The sequence below is a fragment of the Rhea pennata genome, chromosome 3, assembly GCF_028389875.1.
Source record: "Rhea pennata isolate bPtePen1 chromosome 3, bPtePen1.pri, whole genome shotgun sequence".
Lineage (NCBI taxonomy): Eukaryota > Metazoa > Chordata > Aves > Rheiformes > Rheidae > Rhea > Rhea pennata.
This window is the reverse complement of record NC_084665.1, coordinates 64,583,189-64,602,812: the sequence shown is the minus strand read 5'-3', so window position 1 is coordinate 64,602,812 and position 19,624 is coordinate 64,583,189. Positions and strand designations below refer to the sequence as shown.

At 39.6% G+C, this 19,624-nt stretch overlaps 1 protein-coding gene across 4 annotated transcripts in view; it reads right to left on the bottom strand.

Annotated features, from left to right (window-relative positions):
• Positions 1 to 2,841: 2,841 nt before the first annotated feature.
• Positions 2,842 to 19,624, bottom strand: part of NHSL1 (NHS like 1) — a 187,352-nt gene continuing 170,569 nt past the window's right edge. For 2 of the 4 annotated variants that reach the window (XM_062572479.1, XM_062572481.1), the window contains 3 exons: positions 9,319 to 12,750; positions 8,632 to 8,761; positions 2,842 to 5,084 (listed from right to left, as the gene is read on the bottom strand). In XM_062572479.1, the coding sequence (XP_062428463.1) occupies positions 4,361 to 5,084; positions 8,632 to 8,761; positions 9,319 to 12,750 (4,286 nt within the window). In that variant the 3' untranslated portion in view covers positions 2,842 to 4,360. The remainder of the gene's footprint in view (positions 5,085 to 8,631; positions 8,762 to 9,318; positions 12,751 to 19,624) is intronic. The other 2 variants (XM_062572480.1, XM_062572482.1) reach the window with 1 other exon arrangement.

Sequence of the window (19,624 nt, the reverse complement as noted above, 5' to 3'; positions counted from 1 at the left end):
ATTATGAAGGCATTTGTCCCTGTGCCACATGCACAAATGACATTTCTTCACTCCAGTAAATGACTGAAAAGGTTCAGCAGGTTACCAGAACACAGGCATCTCTGGCGGACTGTAGCCAGTCAGTAGGAATCACTGGACACATGGATGTAGGTATAAATTAGGCAGGATGAATCTGAACTTTCATCTCCGATCCCATATTCTTGCCAGATTTCAGGCACAACTTTATGTACAGAACCATTCCAAGTGTTCTTCTGCTTGAGCCTCTCCAGATCTCTATTTCCCCATTTTCACTTTAATTCCAGCATCTTAATTTCAGGACAAGAAGGACATGCAGGACAGCCCCATTGTCCCGTCTCACCCCAGCACTTCCAGACTCTCATTTCAGTCTGTCATTTCTTCTAAAGTAACCTATTTTTACTTTTTATTCCTCTTCTAAAATGTTTGGCTGTTTTCAGCCTTCTGAATGCATTCCCCTTCAGATTGCAAAGAAACACAAAAAGCTAAAATTTTTCTTCCCTTTTACAGTGACTACTTAATTGTTCCTTTGCCTTTTAATCTCTTGCTGTATGTGCTGAAGCTTCTTTTCTTTATCTTCAAGGTTCTGCATCGACCTCCTATTATCATATTGTCATTCTTTGCATTTGCTGTGCTTCTCCTTTTCTCAGTAATCTTCCTGCTTCATCTTTTCTGCTATTATTCTGTGCCTTCTTTCACACTGAGCCATATGCATGAACCAACTGCCAGTTCCCAGGTCCTCAAAACCTCATCTTCATCAAATCCACTTGTTCCCAAATTCTTTTAACTTATTTCCAGTAACCTTCCCAACCTCCTCTCACCAAGCTTATTGCTCCTTACGTAATCATCCTTTGTTTAAATTAGATAATAAATTCCTCTCTCTCCAATATACAAACACTGAAGGTTTGTAAGTGCCACACAGCCTTATGAATGGATTAACTTTTAATAATTTAAGAGTTCTAGTTCCAATGGGGATTGGGGCTACATACATTTGAGAGCAGTAGGAAAGAACTATGAATATAGTGAAGGAAGTATAACATGAGTTAATACAGAGCAAAGTTTAGAAAAAGGTTTAACTTAAACATACATAAAAGGAAAACCAAAAGTTAAGCTCATATCTAATTAGCTTCAACAATAATTTTTGTCTTAGAGGCAAGCTACAAACCAACTGAAAACTATGAACAAGCCCTGTAATAGCATGATTAAATTAAATTAAGCATCGGGATAATAATAGTCTCTCTCTCTCTTTTTTATTTTTTTTTCTCCTAATAGGGCCAAAGTTCACTTATTTTTCATCCCCTCCTAGTGCTCTCGATGTCTTTGGTGGAGATTTGCTAAATTTAATCTATGCTTGTTGACCAATAAAGCCACAACTGCAAAACTTTCCTAAAGAGGAAATCTATAATGTAGGAAAGTAACTTTGAAGTTGAACCTGTGACATAAAATTAAGCATGTTTTCCTTAGCATAATTACATTGCACCAAAGCTGTCAGCAGTTCACAAAACACACCCTAAAGGTGCTGTGCTCTGAAGGCTGAAAAACTGCGCCACTATACAATTCTGAAGGTAGCTACACCAGAATATGGCAGAGAGTAGATTAATGGTGACAACACCATATGAAAATCATACTGTATTTATCTAAATAAATATAACTAAGCACTATTAAAGCATATTTCAGCACATTTTCCATATTCTACTACATCCTACACTGTGTAAAATGTAGTTCTGTAGCATCAGTAGAGTTACATGAACAGGTTTACTAGCTGAAACCTGAGCCTCAGCCCAAATTCTCCTTGGACCAGAAATGGACTTTAGATGAACATCAAAGGCTACCTGCAGTCAGAGAAGAAACACAGCCTGTGTTGCCCTTAAGTTTAGTCCCACCTACATGCATTGACAAGATGGTGAGCGTATTACCCAAGGCTGTTCAAAGAGTTCACCACAAGCCCTATAAAAACTTCTGGCAAGTGGCCAGCATCAGGAAATTTAATTGACTGGGCTCCTTCGTAGAGGCACGTTATGCAAAATGCTGCAACATAATACAGAAGTTGCAGGCAACAGAACTATAACTTACTCCAGTTTTTCATTGACTTAACATTATTTCCTCATTTGTAAACAATAAAATAAAGCCTGAGTACTTGCTTATGAGGATGGTACTATGAGTATTAGTATTTACACACAGCTTTAAAAAGGAAAGCATCCAATGTTAAAATGACATACAGCTCTAAGTTTAACAGGATCAAACCTGGGAGAAACATTACCACCAACTCTCATTAGAAATTTTGCAGTTGCAGAACATTTAGCACTGTTTCTTGCAACAGTATGTAGCTCAGATCGATATTAATAATATCTGAAATGCTCCAATTAGGTTTCAATTTAATTCCATTAATCAAGTGCTTCTTTAAATATGTTTTATGTATATATATGGTAAGAAGTTTACTGTGCACCACTTTATCCTATTCTTGTTCCAGTGAGTACAGCATGACTCACCTTCCACTTACTCCTCATTCGCTTTACCTATAATCTGGTTCTCCAAGAATTTTAGTTCCATGGGGCAGGTTGCCAGTAAGACAGAAGTAGCAGAAATGTATGCAAATGATATTGGAAAAAGTTTAGAATTATTTCAAGTGTTATAGTCTCAGCATTGACACGTCAAAATGGAATAGATATGTAAGTACTCTTTAGTTGCCTCTACGCTGAATTGGTAAATTTTGCAGCAGAAATTGAAGATAAGTGACTGGATGTATGGTTTACAGCATTCAACTGGTTGCCATACACTGTTGGACGCATCTTTTGAATGAGATTTTAATCAACTCAAAAGACAATATGGCAACTGGCAGCCTTTTCCTTTATTGAAGCAAAGTCACAGCATTTTCATCACTGTTCCCACCTTGTGAAAGAAAGAGTTAAACGAAGGCCTCTGAAATTTACATTACTAACAAGTAAAGGACTGAAGAAAGCGATTACAAGCATATTTCTCTAAAATAAATAATCTACAAGGAGTGCTTTTTCTTCTTAAAAGCAGTCTAAAAATGTATAAATCCTACAGTAGGGAGATCAAAAGATATTTTAACAACTTCCAATATTTACAAACAATACAAAAACTGCGCACGCCATCAAATGATGCAAAATTCTTCTCAAAAATTAAAAGTTTCATTCCTACTAAGAACCAAAATTAATGGTTTTCTTTACGACTGGAAAACCGTTAAATGTTTTTATCATCTGTAAAATATACAATAAAATCAAACCTCACTAAATTATTATGGTTAAAAAAGAAATACTGCAGGCAAATCAAAAAGGAAAGTAACTGTAACTTATTCTTTGGTAACCAAAAGTTAGCAAGTATCTGATATTTCAAGTGATGAAAAGCAATAATCTTTCCATTTTGAGAAATGGAAGACAGACTTCTGGAAAAACATAACTCCCAAGTTTCAATTTTGAAAGACAGGCTCTACCTACAGCTCTGTAGTGCAAGTTCTCAAAGTCAAATTTTGTTTTTCAATTCATAAACCTAACCCTTCCAAACTCCAGGAGCATATTGCTCAAGTCCTCTCCCACTTTTCTGTTGTTGGCTTGCATCCTCTGCACACATCCAGTTGTTTCAGTTCTCTAAGGGAATACACTATTCAAGGAAGCAATTCACTTGGAGATCAATGTTTCACCAAGTGTGTGTGGGTGGCTGCACAGCAGCTAGTACTATGTTATAAATCTGTGCTCCCTTTTCCATTTTAAGTATTTCATTTTCCCTCAGGAAAAAAAGACAGTATCCTCGACCAACTCATAACCTGGTGACCTATTTGCATTAGCAGGACTTACTTCATCTAACATAGGTGCATACTGTAGTAAGAAGCCATGCAACCCCACCACCAAATCTACTACCTTCTCACAGGTGATGTGCCTCATCCTGCCTCTCTGTGCTTAATGAATATTATGTTGCACCAATTCAATGCTTTTGAAGCAAATGTCCAGGTTGTGCCACAGAAGCCTTCCCATTCCCTTTTCAGGTTTATCCCTAAGTTTTGCTTGCACAATTGCAGTCTCAAGAAAAAGAAAAACATCACACCCCCTACAGGCTCTGAAAACTTCCCCCCAAGAGGACTTCTAAGGCTTTACACAGATATCTCAATGTTATGTTCTTTAAGCCACAGACCACTCATTCGAAGGAAGTCCTTCCCAACCCACCCCAACCATGCAGAACTATCATTGCTTCAGCATTTAAACACACACATGCAGTTCATTGAATAAATGCTCAGCAAAGTAAATTTGTCTAGGTCTGGGCTTTCTTTTTGGATCTAGTCCTCTGTCATTTTCTAGACTAATACCCAATGCCTTTTGTCACTGCCTCTTTAACTTTCTTCAGCTGAAGGGCTTAGATACTTCCTTGAAGTACCTGGTTGAGTCATTAAGTCTACATGGGTTGAATTCAAGGTCTCCTTGCAGCCAGGCTCTTCAGCATATGGAAAGTCATTCGTGTCCATTTCGTCACTGTTAAACACATCAAGCTGCCTCTCTTGCTGCTCTTCCAAAGTCCTTCGGATCCTGCTCTCTGACTGTTCCACCACTTCCCCATCTCCCTCACTAATCACAGTCATAGGGCTGCTCTGGATGCGGTTGCGAACATTGTACTTGCTACTGGCAGCTGAGGGGGGAGTTCGTGATCGGCCGTACCTAGTGCCAGAGAAGGACATGCTCCTTGGCATCAGGCCCTCACTCTTGGCCCACTCCTCCTGGGCCCGTTTGCTCTTGCTGGGTGAGCAACTGGCAGGGCTGTCAGAAAGGTCAGGGGCAGCATCTGCCTTTGTCCGGTGGAACCGTGGGTCTGTGTTCTTCAACATCTCTGCTGCTGACATGCGGGAACTGGTGTCACCACGGCTTCCTTTTTTCAGCAGCAGGGCCTTGAAGTTGTCGTTGCTAGTGCTGCTTTTGCGAATGCTTCTCTGAATAGATCCTGCTTGTTTGAGGGTAGTTAAGGTTGGGGAAGCGCCAGTAGGTGTTACGGGGGGTGATGGAGAATGGTTGCGGGTACGATCGTCTTCAGAATCTTTACGGCCAAGGACTTTCCTTTTGGATCTGAGTTTGAAAAACAAAAACATGGACAAGATGAAACAAAAAATGAAAATTCTGTCTCCCATAATTCATCTCAATTTAGAAGGATGACAATTAATTAAGCTAAGGAAGAGAAGGAAAGAGGAAAAAGTAATCTCAATCTAAAGTGCAAGTAAGAACACCACCAAAACTGTGTAGGAATTAAGTAATGGAGGTATAAGCTAGGTACATTATTCTTTTTCTGCAAATCTGGAACAATGAAACTGTTATAACTGACAATATTGATGCCCAACAGTTTGAACATATTTAGTAAATTAGGTTTTATAGAGTCATTGTCCAAGTTAGCCTAAGATTAATGCATTATAAAGATAATTCTTGATGCCATTTGTCTGTTAGTTTGGAGATTTGATTAAAAATATGGCATCTAGCACACTGCTGCATTTTTTTTGTACCATTTCATTCAAAGACCTCGATGCTCTCTGGAGAATTAGAAACATAGTTTAGTGTTCTTGCCTTTAGAAATCAATATTGCAATGCACTACTTTGAAAGTTAAGATTGAGTAAAGTGAGCCAGCTGCAACCACTCTAAATTATGTGGTTCAAAAATAGAAACAAACAAACAAAATGAAATAAGTAGTGAAAATTGAGTTTTCTAGCTTCTAATAAGATGCACAGTAAAAATTCACTGTTCTGCTGGTGCTCTTGTCATCATAGTTCTTTGACTAAATGAAGGTCAGCCCACCTTCCTGACTTGCAACATGGAAGTTATCTTTCCAAACAAAGGCCTGAGTGTTTATATATTTAAGGCATAGTGATAACAAAAATAAAATCAAGAAATAACGATGGGACAGGGAACATGTGGAAACTGGACTTCTGTTGCCCCAGTTTTACATCGGAAGAAATCTTAAAGAAAGGAATGTATTACATGCCTTTTATCTGTAGCAAAGTTGCTTTGCTTCTTTGCAGGCTAAAATAGAACAAATTCAAACATATTGTATAAATGCTAGTTTTTCATACACGAATTTGCAAAAAGTTTAAAACAAGTCACCAGACTTGCTACAAATACAAGATTTACATCCTATAATTTCACTTTTATCAAGCATGTATGCAATACAGACCATTCCCTTGTAAAACAGATTATTTCCCAATGTGATCTTTAGCTATACTTTGTTACAGGGTTTGAAATTTTGCCATGGCAAACTCAAATCTACACATTGCAGCCTACCAACAAAGTAAATAAATAAATAGACTAATAAAATAAAAGAATAAAACAAAGTAGCAGGATCCATCAGCTAAGTGGGTGGCAGCAAAAGGCACTGCCATAAACTCTGCCAAGACTCAGGAGTGATCTTGTCTCTGTTTAGCTGGTAATTTCATGCATATACAACTTAGGATACCCCCACAGGCAACTGTAACAGCTGTTATTTTCAGCTGCTGCTGTCTCCACCCTCTTTGCTGAAAGAAGAAGGTAATACTGACACCCATTCAACAGGAGGATGAATGGACAACAGAGCATAAGGATAAAACGATGATTTCAGTGTTGGCAAACATAAGAACCCTGTTTAGATTTGACTACATGTCACTATTATAGACAGCAAGCGAATTTCATGCTGTGTGTAAGCATGGGTGTGCATTAGTTACAGGGAGGATTCCCTTCAATAGGATTTTGACTGCCTTTGGGCATCTCTGAACACTCCAACTCTGGGGTTGTACAACTGCCAAAAATCAAAAGAAACTCCAAAGAAATATAGAGCAAACTGCAATTTCAAAGATCTGCAGAGGAAGATCAGCAATCCTAGTTTGAAGTAACTCAGTAACACTGTGAATGTTGTGTAGAACAGTCAGTCAGAGAACTAAAATATTCTGGAGAATTTTGTTGTCAGCATCTATCCAACTCCTCTCAGCAAGTCATAGCACAGACTTAAAATTAAGCCAAATTTAGGTTTGCTGGCTTTGCCGAGACAGAAAGAAGATACATACGCAAACAGATCTGTGCCTGAAACTTAGAATGACGTTCTCATTTTCCTGCCGTTAACAAACATACCCCTAAATTTCTTCTCTTTCTCAAAAGTACAGATTTAAGAGTGCCAATCATTGAAATAATACCTTTTTAAATTAGCAGCAACAAAGCCTTTTTTTTGTTATTAATTAGCAACCAAGGAAGATGGTGGTTCAAGTATAAAGCCAACAAAAGCAAGGTCTTAATAATAAATGTGACAAAATTTTAACTATGTCACATCCAGCTCCATTGTCCATTTTCCTGTAAACCTATGAATTCCATGTATGTGAATACACACAGAGATCCACTCTCTATCTGCAAAAATACTGGAAAATGCTTGCTAGCCAGAATATTTCATTCTGCAAACAGATTCATCTCACTCCCAGTGAGTGCATATTAAGAATGCAAAAGATCATTTTTATAACAGCTCTTACAGGCCAAGTCTTAAGGGATGACACTTAGTTATAAAAAGTCAGCATTATATAGTATATTTTTGTGAATTTTTTTAATATGTGAAATAGAATCATTTCAAAAAAAGAAAAACAGTATTTACATCCTAAGTGCAGCCTCTCAATTCCCTGCCATGTTCATACACAAGATTTCCCCGGTCACTCAGTATCCCTGATATAAAAGTCAGGCACATATGCACAAGCTGACTAAATATCTAGATGAATTCTAGATGAAGAATATCTAGATGAAGATACCACTAGACATTTTTCATGACCAGTTAAGAGAAGGCCCATATAAATTCTGAAGTAAATGATCAAGCCAGAAGATGGCACCACAGCTACATCATTACTAGTCTAAATGCAAGCTCAGAGAGTAGTAATGGTCTTCCATATATACTGTTTAAATGGTGCATGTTTCATTTTGCGTATTTTAAGCTTTTTTGGGAAAACCTAAAGTGAACAGCATGAAAATCTAGTTGCCTATTTGGGGTGATTTTGTTTTCAAGGGAAATGAATAATGACATTAATAATAGAGCCATTAGTACACATTTCATTCATGAACCAGTTTGACACAAGACACCCGACCTCATACTGGATTATGGCAAACTATAATCCAGCGCTTGCCATATGTTTAGCCATATGACTGACATGTTGTGTTACTTGCCAGTTTCAGCCACGCTTGCCATGAAGCATTAGCGTTGAGCCTCTGTCCCAAACTGCACCATATAAGCAGCGAAGAGAATAAAAGAGATGGGGAAGAACGGAAATGAAAACAAAAAGATACACAGAGAAAGCAACAGTAGAGTTAATATGGCAGATTGAGAACAGTACAATAAATACTAGATGTAATTTTGTATTTTAAGTGGCAGCATATTTATAATATAATCTACATTGAGTTAACCAAGTAGCTTTTAGTTCAGAATAGGTTAAGCATATTTGCAAAACAGTAAAACACAAGCTCTTTTGCTTATCTTCATATATAGTCTAAGTACGAAGTCAACAAATGGGTGTTTTCAGTTAAAATGACAACTGTTTTTACTGGGTGTTTTAGGAAAACAATGTTAATTAAATTTTGAAAAAATTAACTGACTGGACCTTATGAGGAAGGCAATTTCCACAGTACCTGTGAATGGCTGCAAAAAGATCCTCAGTAGTCCTTGGTCTTGCTGGTGTTGCCACCCCATCCGTCTCTTCCCCATAACTATGGCTAGGAATGAATGAACTATTTGCTGTATCCAATTCAAACACCTCCGCTAAGCAGAAAAAATAAATAAAGACAATCCATCATGGGAACCCCAAAAGCCATATAACCTTGAAATTAGTCCTCACTGCTTCTAAGGCGAAACAGCCAAGAGATTTAGTGAATATACTGTTGTGATTATTGTGATTTCAGATCAACACTTGCTTAGAAAATTACAGTGCATGAAATGCCTATACTTGTTCACACACATGCAGAGTACAATACTGGAGGATATTTCTATGGTTTCTATTAAAAAATGTGAAATTAAAATTTACAAAGCTAAACACATCTTCAGAGCATTTTTTAATCCTAGCAATGTTAAATAAGGCATTGTTTTTATTTCCTAGCATCATTTTGTTATTTTGTTATGCAGTAGTAAGAAGTCAGAAAGAAATTAAAAGAAACCATATATAGTATTAATCTGATCCTGCAACTTTCCTTAGGCTTTAAATTATTATAATCATTTTTTTCTCTACAGAAGACCTGAATGTTGCAACAATTACCCTCACTTCCCACCTTCTTTATAAAAGCTATTGCTACACCTGAAGAAGTCAGAGAAGACAGACTCACCACTTTCGTTCTCCTGAGATAGGTGCCCGTCAGTATTACTGCTGCTGCCTTGGCTGCTGCCTGAACTGCTTCCTTCATCAAAAATGGGCTGCTCCTCCTGCCTAGGAGCTTCTTGAACTGGTGATGCAGCAGGCTGTACCATAAAAGCATTAGCTTCCACAGTTTCAGAGAAAGTGAATCCAGCAGCTCCTCCCTCAGGAACCAGGCTGCCAGAGTCCATTTCGCTAGAACTGGGTCCATCTGTAAGACAGTTTCTCACCTCCTTGCAGTGTGCAAGCACAGCGTCTCTCTTAGTTGGGCTTGATGCGCTTCTGGCAGTATCACTCATATCAGCTATTTTCTCCTCTGTAAGATCTAACTGTGGAGGTGGTACAACAAGGAACAGTTTGGGTTTCTTTGAAATAGGAGGGGGTTTCTTGTTTGGCAATACGACCTGAGTCTTGTCCGGAGATGTTGATGATCCCTGAAGTGACATCCTGATACAGCCAGAATGGAAGTCTTCATTCTGCACTGAAGACTCCAGTGCATCTTCAGTAGCTGTTTCCAGTAAATCAGCATCAAAAGATTTGTTTATACCTACTGTACTTGCAGATTTTTGATCACTGTCAAGCTCAGGTACATTGTCAGATAGAATCAGAAAAGAACTCTGAGCCAGTGTTTGAATTGAGTTTTTAAATGAAGCACCGTGTGTTTTCATCTCCTCTTCACCTAAGCTGTTACTCAGTCTTAGTGAGAAAGATGGCTTTAGGGAAGCCTGTGGGCATGAACTTACAGCACTCTTTTCCTGAGATACGGTTTCAGAAGCAGATTCAGCTGACAGTTCACCTTCTGTTGCTTTTTTCACAGATCTCAGCTGCACCATTTGCAATGCTTTGGTAGTTACTAAGGGCATCACAGGCCTTGATGCATCTTGCTTATTGAATGGCTGTTTCACTGGACTATAGCAAGAATCTTCCTGGTTACGTTTCTTAAAAGAATACTGTGAGTATTTTGTTACATCTTTTGTCAGTTTGGGATCAAGAGGTGGTGCTGGAGGTGGAACAGCTGAGGGAAAAGTAGTAGGAGGAGGAACAGGGGAAGAGAATGAACTGATGGAGGTTTCTTGCGGAAACCATGAGACATTCTGGGCATAGGAAGAAATGACATCAGCTTCTGGTGGAGGAGGGGGGAATGTGGGAGAGGCTGGCAATAGTGACATATCCATGACTTCTGCTGAAGGAGGGGGAGGGAGAGGAGAGAGATCAGGACAATGTGGAGGAGATGTTGGAAGGGGAGGTGGTGGAGGAGGTACACCAGAATCCAGAGGAGAGCTCCGGGTGGAGTCCAGTTTCTTCACACTCACGCTCCCTTCAGTAGATGTATTTGAAGAAAGGGAAGTGGAAGATGAAGAAATGGAGACTGAAGACAGAAGAGAAGATTTCCTTTCAGGCACTTTAGGCTTCAGCTTAGATTTCCCATTTCCTGATGAGGTGGACTTTAATAATACAGGCACTGGAGTAAGCGCAGTGGGTGTATTGGACTGGCTGGAGTACCCACTCGATGGCGATGTAACTCGGTGAGATTTCTCCGGAGAAACATTCTTTGGTTTAGCCAGTCCACTGGGCACTTGTGGCACAGAAGCCCTTGAGCCATCACTGAAGTGGCTTATGCTGTAATCACTGAGAGCAGATGACGTACTGGCTGAATGAGTCACCGAGGATTTTACCTGGTCATCTGTCACTGCAGCATAGTCACTGTAGTAACCCCACTGGTCAGCGTACTCTGACTTGATGCTGCTTGTTTCACTCTGAGAGGGTGTGACTGTGCAGATAGAGTACAGATTTGGAGCAGGGGTGGACATCATGCTGCTACTCACACTGACAGAGCTTTGGCTGCGGGAACGCAGCACCCAGGGATCTTCATAATCACTGCAGGGGCTCTGGGAAGGGGAGCTGCCATTTCTGCACTTCAGATTCAACTGCAGAGAATGCTGGAGGGTAGCAATGAGGGTTTCATCAAGTACCTGTCCATTGGACTGTGCTTTTTTCTTGGGTACCCTTCTAAGTGAGTCTGTTCTGGATGGTGGTAAAGGTGGCTTCTTTGCCTTTTTTAAAGATATATTTCTTGCAAGAGATTTGTCAGTTTGGCCTGACTGGTCTTCCTGATGTTTTTTCTCTTTTCCACCAAAAACATTAACCACACTGTCCCTGGCATTCCCAAAACCATTAGTACTATTGCATGGCTTGTCTGACTTCAGTCCAGAGTCCATATGCATGGAAGTGTAATAACCATCATGGTCCACCGAATAGAGAGAAGTAGAATCTTCTTTGACTGAAGTCCTTTCCAGGCTGCTGCTGCTCAAGTTGCTCACAGGAGTGGCACAGCCTGGTGTGGCACAAGCCATTTTGCGTGAAGGAGTCTCACTATTTTCCGCAGATTTGTACAGCCAATGCTCTGCGCTGTTCATCATTGCTTGTGTTCGCTCCCCCAAATAGCTAGATTCACTCCTACCGTCACTGTCCTGGGACTGGCTTGGTAAAGCAAGATTGTTCCTACAGCTGTAGCTTACACTCTGAGGCCCAGCCTCCACATTTCCAGGAGTGCCGAGGGAGACAGCAGAGTCACCAAGAGAAAGCATCATGACAGTATTAGATGGAATGGTATCTGAAGTCTGAGAGTGGTGTGTGGAGCTACTTTCGCTCCAGTTACCACTTGAAGAATGGTGATCATCTTTCCCACTTACTGCATTGCTGGCAACAGGATTGTCTCTTGGCTTTGAGTAGGCAGCAGTGGTAGTAATTTTACTATCCAATGATCCAGCACTCTGGGCAGTGTGAATAACAATAACTTCTGAGGAGGATGACAGTGTTGCATTGGGTATGATGCTTGTTGAGTAGGTGGCATGAGGAGAGACTACACACGCTGGGCTTGTGGACTTTTCACTCTCGTAACTTCTCACCTCCTGAGACTTTGGCCTTGAGAGGGTCCCTGTAGTGGGATTATTTCTCAGATGCACACCACCATCATCCACTTGCAATTTACTTATCTGGTGCGGCAAAGTGCCACCAAAGTCTTCTGTCTGCCTAGAGATGCTCTGTGTCTGTTCTACGGACTGCAGGGATACTCTTGCACCAGCCCGAGGCAAGCTGTGAAAACCTATGTCACTGTTTTGGCGTGAAGCAAATATAACTGCAGCAGAATCACTCATCACTGACATGTTTCCAGATGAGCTGGAGAACTGAGACATCTGGGCAGCAATACCGTGTCCTTTCTGTGCTCGTATTCTTCTCATTGAAGGGGGCACAACTTTCACGTCCTCAGTCTGGCAGCTGGTGTCCTTGGTTTCAGAACGCTGCATAGCAGAGCGATAGCTGTCTAGTCTCCCTAGCGTAGAAGAGTGATCAGGGACATACATCGAATGTCCTCGGAAATCACTTTGGCCAGTGCCAACTGCTGGAGTCAAAATAAAATAATTATTCCTTCAAACACAAATTCACATTTATCTTCTTATTCATTTAAAAACAAAAACCCTGCAAATTGCTTTATTCCATTTTTTCTTGAAGGTTATGCCTTCTTAAAAAGAATCAGTAACAATAGATTTTGCGCAGGCACTATGTATTTTTTGCATTGCTCTTCCCTTTTTCCTTATTACTAGGAACCTTCTGCTAACACACTCGTCTGTGTTCCCACTACGCATTCTACATGCAAAATCTGTTTATGACATAGTAATAATTTCCATAGTAATCAGTTATGTGAGAAAGCAAGTAGTACTCTTTGACTTCCAGTGGGCAAGGCAGCAGGAACAGACAAAAGCCTGAAAAATGTGATGTGTGTTTCCACGCTAATGCCTCATGCAATAAAGAACAGTGAAGGAAATTCTGCGCTAATGCCTCATGCAATAAAGAACAGTGAAGGAAATTCTGAAGACAAATATGGATGAGCAAATCTGTTTTAAAAGCATTTCACTTGAAAGAAAAAAGTCAAAGACATTGATAGCTCTCCAAGTCTTGCAATTTTAGTAAAAGGAGGCTAACAGACTGAAAGATGCATCATTGTACCAGAAGTAAAATATATACCGGAAGAGCATTTACATACAGACATGACCCAACTCTGCAAAGAAAGCCATTATAACATTCCTCCATACAACTACTTTCTATTGATCATAACAGGAAAATTTAAAAGAGCAGGAAAAAAAACAACTAGTACTGATGATTGTTTCATCCTCAACACCATCAAACCCTTGCTGTGCCCATTAGGAAATCAAAAATAACTGTCCTTTTGTATATGAAGTAATAACCATATATTGGCACAAACACTGAGGACAATGAAAAAAACATCTGTTAGTTCAAAATACAGTTATTACTGGGTCTATGGAAAGGACTCTAAGGTTCTTTTAAATTTACATTTTTATTGCTGGCTGCCTTTTAGAATCAGAAATTGGAGCACTGCTTTAAAACTGGTGTCTGAAAAAGGCTCTTTGATTTGTTACATTACTATAGAAATACCAGACATAAAAGGTAGCCATGCTGCCAGCAGCATGCTTGTAAGATGCTTGTAAGGATGCTGCATATGTCACTGCAGGGGAAAAACGGTTATTTTGAATTTCTGCCTTAAAGCTACTCTAAGAAGGGCTAAAGCAACATGCATGATACCACTGTTCTCCTTTCCTATTTACTACATGGAACTGGATCAGGAAGACAGGTGTTCTTATCATTTAGATTTAAATACCACTTAAAGGATATTTAATTATCTTTATTCTTAGCAAACACAAGAGGCATTTAGGATAAGGAAAAGAAAGCTCTGAAAAGATTGTTTACTTCTTTCCCCAGGCACATGAGTAGTATTTTAGCAGCTTAAAGCCTATTTAGTTTGCTTTTGTAGATTCTTTTGCTCTCATGAAAATATAACCTCCTTCTGTTTCTGGTAAAGATTTAGAGCAAAGTTAGATACTACAGATGGACTCCAACCTACCAAAATAGGTATCTGCATATTTTGTATACCATTATTAAGGACTGTACAATAATAATAGTTTATTTTTGCTTTCCATATGTATTTTTCTAAATAAAAAACGTCCCCTTTGGTTAAGAGAGATAAACATATCAAAGCAGACATTATAAATATTTCTGAAACTGTGACATCACTGATGACAACTGTCAGCCAATTAAAAATATTCAGTAATAAAAATGTGTGCACCATGTTACATCAATAACCAAAGAGATGGCTTTTTTTCCTCTATCTATCACTGTAACACACACACACACACACACACACACACAAACACACATACAAACAGATGAGACAGTATGATGGGGCTGGTAGAGAATGAAGTTGTAAGCACTACAGTAAGTATTTAATGTTTTTACATACTGACTTGTGGTTGAGACAACCTCATTTCAGTATGCAATGTATTTATACTCACAAAGGAAACTAAATGTATTCCACTTCACAAGCAGCTTAAAACATATGGACAGTTTATGATTGTTTAAAAAGCTACTGCTAGGGTAAGTAAATGACAAAGCAAAAAAACATTTAGCTTGCTAATCTCCGCTAGCCTTCTTACAAAAATCTGAGGTGTAGAATGCATGAGCTGGACATACTGTTTATTGCAAATGCACATCGATGCTTTAAAATTTCTGAAATACAAAAATACCTATGCTACTAAATAAAAGAGGCCAATGGTCCTTCTTATGTCCATCCAAGCTAAGCTTTTTTCCCTAAGGATGACTGTGCCCAAAACACCAGTTGAGATTGGTTCTGCACTGTCCCCTCGCACACTGCCCAGGCCTTGTCTGGGCGCCCGCTGGTTGGCACAGGCCAATGGCATGCTAGAGAAGCCCACTAGCAAGAAAGCAGCGTGGATGACTGCAGGATGCTTCCAAGCCTGAGACCCAGCCCTATGTTTCTTTGGGAATAGACATAACTTTGGCTCCAGTCTAATTTACTCACAGGAACTACAGAAATTGACTCAAAAGCAGGAGAACTTGAAGACCTTGACAGCGCAGTGAAGCCCATCAGGGCAGACCTCTGTGCCAGCGTGAGGCTTCTGGTAGCTGGACTAGTTCAGAGCCCAAATAAACACAAAGTTCAGAGGAGGCAAGAGGGCTCAGAAATGTGAACTATAGGGCCAGATCCTTCAGGCATTATATGAAATATGTTCAGCAAAGAGTCTTCTCATGATTGTTGCTACTGCTATCTTAAGAACAAACGTTGAGATTTCACATAATTTTTGTAGAAATACAGAATATTCTGAAATTACTTGGGCTTGGGTTTTGGCTTCATATATATACATATCCTCTCAAAACCTGTAAGGATTTCCTTGTCCTTTACAATAAAACAATTGCTGCTCTTTTAACAGTTCTGTTTTCTTTAGAGGAAAGACTAATCTGTAGGAAAACTGGTTTAAAAAAAGTAAACAAGAGAACTGGGGACTCCCTGTACTCTCTTGAGGGTTCCAGAATTTTGGTACAATTTGGAGTAAAATAGCAAGGAGTATTTTGTTTGTTGAAATTGTTCAAATCAATCTGCTTTTGCTGGTACTGCAGCAGGAACATGAACAATACAATTTCTAAGGGAATGCTCAAACCATTAATTGAACATTAAATTGAAAATGCTAAGTCTATTAGAAAACCTCTAATTAAATAACAGTAAGATTTTTTAAAAAGTCTGCTTCATTAGTGAAATTCTGGAATTTAATCAGACCTTTTATAGGATACCATTCACAAAGTCCATCTGGTCACAGAGACAATGTCTGAATATACAAGAGCAAAAAAAATATTTCAGAAATGGAAACTGGGTTACAGATGCTTAACATTATAAAGTCAGAAGTGGTTGTACTTTGGTGATAAATATGGCTGAAAATAATCTTGTCTGCAGCTTTTATATTATCCTGTGTCCATTAGCCCTGCAGTCAGCACTATGCCTGTCACATGACACCTGTACCTAGGCTCCTTTCTCCTTTACTCCTCCACTTCCTGCTATGCTGAAAATGATGAAATAATTAGGCAAAAGTAATTTGGCCTATTAGGGCAAATACTCTTCCCTAATGCACATATTCAATGTAAACTTCAGCAGCAAATAGACAACAGCCAATATATGAAACGAGGGAAATATGCAATACATTAAACATTTCTTGCATAGGAGCACAGAGAAGAGGTTCAAACACATGCCTTAGCTCCAGATGCTGGACCCGAGATAGGCTTGTAGAGTTACATGAGTTCTCCCTTACTGTGGCAATTATTGATGTTGCTCACCAGATACTGTAGGGACTGAGACCGAGTCTACAGATTTGATGTAAATCTGTAAAAAGCAGGCAACTACAGCTAATCTCTAAGGATGGGCACCAGCTGCTGAAAGACTCCCTGTCAGCTTATGGCTCTTGCTCATCCCGATGGCAAGAGCAGTTTGCTACAGAGATTCAGCAGAAGGGGGTCTTGTGCATTAAAAGGAGGGTAGAAAACTGAGAATTTGAGAAGATAAAAAGTGTGCACATGCTGATACCACAAAGAGCGTGCTTATTCCTGTGTACTGGTCAAAACAATCTCTCCTCCCAAACCTTGTCTTTCTGACTAATCATTTCTAATGTAAGTACCTCTCTCTTGTGCCATAGGCACATTCCCAAGATTTGTTCCTTTCACGTCCCTTTGTACCAACCCTCCTCCAAACCTGGTGGTCTGGCCAAGTCTCTACATAGGCACTGACATCCATAACATTACAAAAATGACCAGAGACTCTTTACCTCTTCAATCCTAGTACTTAGGTATCAAATGATTTTTAATGGATACACAACAAGATGCAGACAAGACATCAGGTTCATGTTAATTTTAGGAATTGTTACTGTGCTCCATGAAGCATCTGTAATCTCTCAAAGCAGAAAAAACTGCCAGGATGTAAAATTACTTGGCATGAACAGCTGGGTATTTGTGTAGAGCCTATATCTACAGAATGCTGAGATTTTGGGGGCTCTTGTCTGTGAGACCTATAGCTTGAATGACTGCTAATGTCTAACGGAGTAATTGCAAAGAAGTATCAATTAACAGAAATCTAAAGCTGTGTTTCATAAGATCAATAACCTCAAGCACATAAATGTTCACATTTTGCTGAGGAGGTGCAGTTAAATGGCTTCCTCTGAGTAGTTTCAAAGGAGAAGCTTCAACAGTCCCCAGCAGCACTGGCTAGTACCAACAGGGAGTCTTAGCTGTGCCACAAGAAAGCAGACACTGGAGTGACTGTTCAGGTGTCAGTCATGTCTGCGTTGATGACTGACAGGAGGAAGTCCTATAGGTAAAGACCTGTTGTGAGCTACTGAAAACGGGAGGTAAGGAAAGAAATTGAAGCAAGTATATAAAATTATTCTGACCTTCTGAATCCTTTTGTAAAAAATACAGATGAGAAAAAAGAAGAAAAAAATCACTCAGAGTGGTTAAGGACCCTGCATTGGACCCTCGGGTGAAAAAAGCGATGAAATCATTCAAGAGTACATTCATACTTTAGAAGACTCTTCTCTCCTCTCTCTCAAAAGGTACAAAACTTGATTTCCTCTCCCCTGCTTTGGTGAGGCATACTCATACTTGAAAGATGAACTGCACTACCTGTGGTGTAACTGGCACCAAGGTCTTAGACCTGCTCCTCCTGCAAGACCAGATACCCAGGAGATCAGAAGCCATTTGTCAGATCCCAGAACACTAATATAGGCACCATAAAACATGAAAGCATTTTGCTACCTTCACTCCAGTCAAGGAAGTCTGAGCATTGAAAGGAAGCTAAAGATTAATGAGCTGAGAATGAGCAAGGCCTGCAACAGGTTCTCCCAGATACCTGCTCAACTGTATCAAACACAAGGGAACTATATTCTTACCCAAGGGGAAAATATTGGTTTGCATAAAAGGTCTTATCTGAAGAAGAGAGCTACAGGTGATGGAGAATGACAGCACAGAGTAGAGAAACTTAGTAAAAAATTTAAACTGAAATATTTCAAAATGTAGCTTTTCTTGTCCTTTCTGAAGTTTTGTTCCAACACTGACTCCATTAAAAATATATCAACATTTAGGTGCCGTGGGACAACGAAGGTAATTCAGAGATATGCAAAAATATCTTTTGATTTGCTATGTTTGGCTTGCTACACCTTTTCCTCTTACTTTGGTATCGCTTGCAAAGTTGTTTCTGCTGTTAGAAAATGACATTCAGAAGGTAACTGACATCTCTAAGCAGTTAGGGATCTAGTGCTCTTGAGCTGGCTCAGAATCCCATCTTTCACACCACGTTTTATTTATGCAGCATTTTTTATGCTAAGAAGTTTCCAGGCTATGCACAGACTGGTTCATCACTGGAACACACCTGTAAAAACACAGCACTATTGTAATGCTCAAAAATAGGAATGTTTAAAGACACTTTCAGCACATGCCTCATGGGTACAGTTAATGTACTTTTAGTATGTTTGGCTAAATTCTAAGCGGGTGCCACAACCGCTGATCTGATGCCAGCAAATGGCATACGATTTCTCTTCTGTTTGGCCTTTATTGTTCCAAAGGAACCAAAGCAGTCGGGGAGAACCCCAGCAGCCTGGCCCAGCACAGTCTCTTCCAAACTCTCTAGCAAGAAATGAAAATAGTTCAAGCTTGGTTGAAGCTTTGAGGCTCTCTCAAGTTTCCGCTTCCTTCTGGAGAATAAACAAGGGGTAACAAGAATCTGCTGTATGTGTTGATTATTTAGCCTGTGCACAGCAACTTTGGTGTACCAAGGGATTTTAATCTTTGTGTAAATATTATAGCCATCCACAGCAATGCTTTAGGGGAGAAACAAAGAGATTTATTCAGCTGAAACTGCAGGGAAAATGTCAATACGCACGATGCAATTGCTTGATTTGGAGTTTAGTCCGGATCCTCATTCTGATCAAATGAACTGTGGAATGTTTAAAAACAACTTGTTGTTTGTTTTGGGACAGTGTAAGTGAATAGGGAATGGACAGCTATGGAAATATTTGGGGAGAGACAGGGAAGAAAAGGCAGAAAGAGCACAAGAATGAACAAGGATGGAGGAAATATGTAATTTATTCCTAGCCTTGCCAGCAACCTGATGGGTGACTCTGGCTAAGTCATGTCACTGCAGCATGCCTAGTTTCCCCATCTGTAAAATGAGGACACCAATAACTGTTCTCTTTTCAAACATTTTGGTTTCAGTGATTTTCATGTTTAGTGTTTTTAATGGAAAGCAATACGCTAACAGGATGGAGACTGCCATCAGAGAATTTCCTTGGCACAGAGTTTGCTCTCTTGATGATACACCACTACAACAGCAACATGAAGTTATTCTGACAACGTCCAGCACAGGG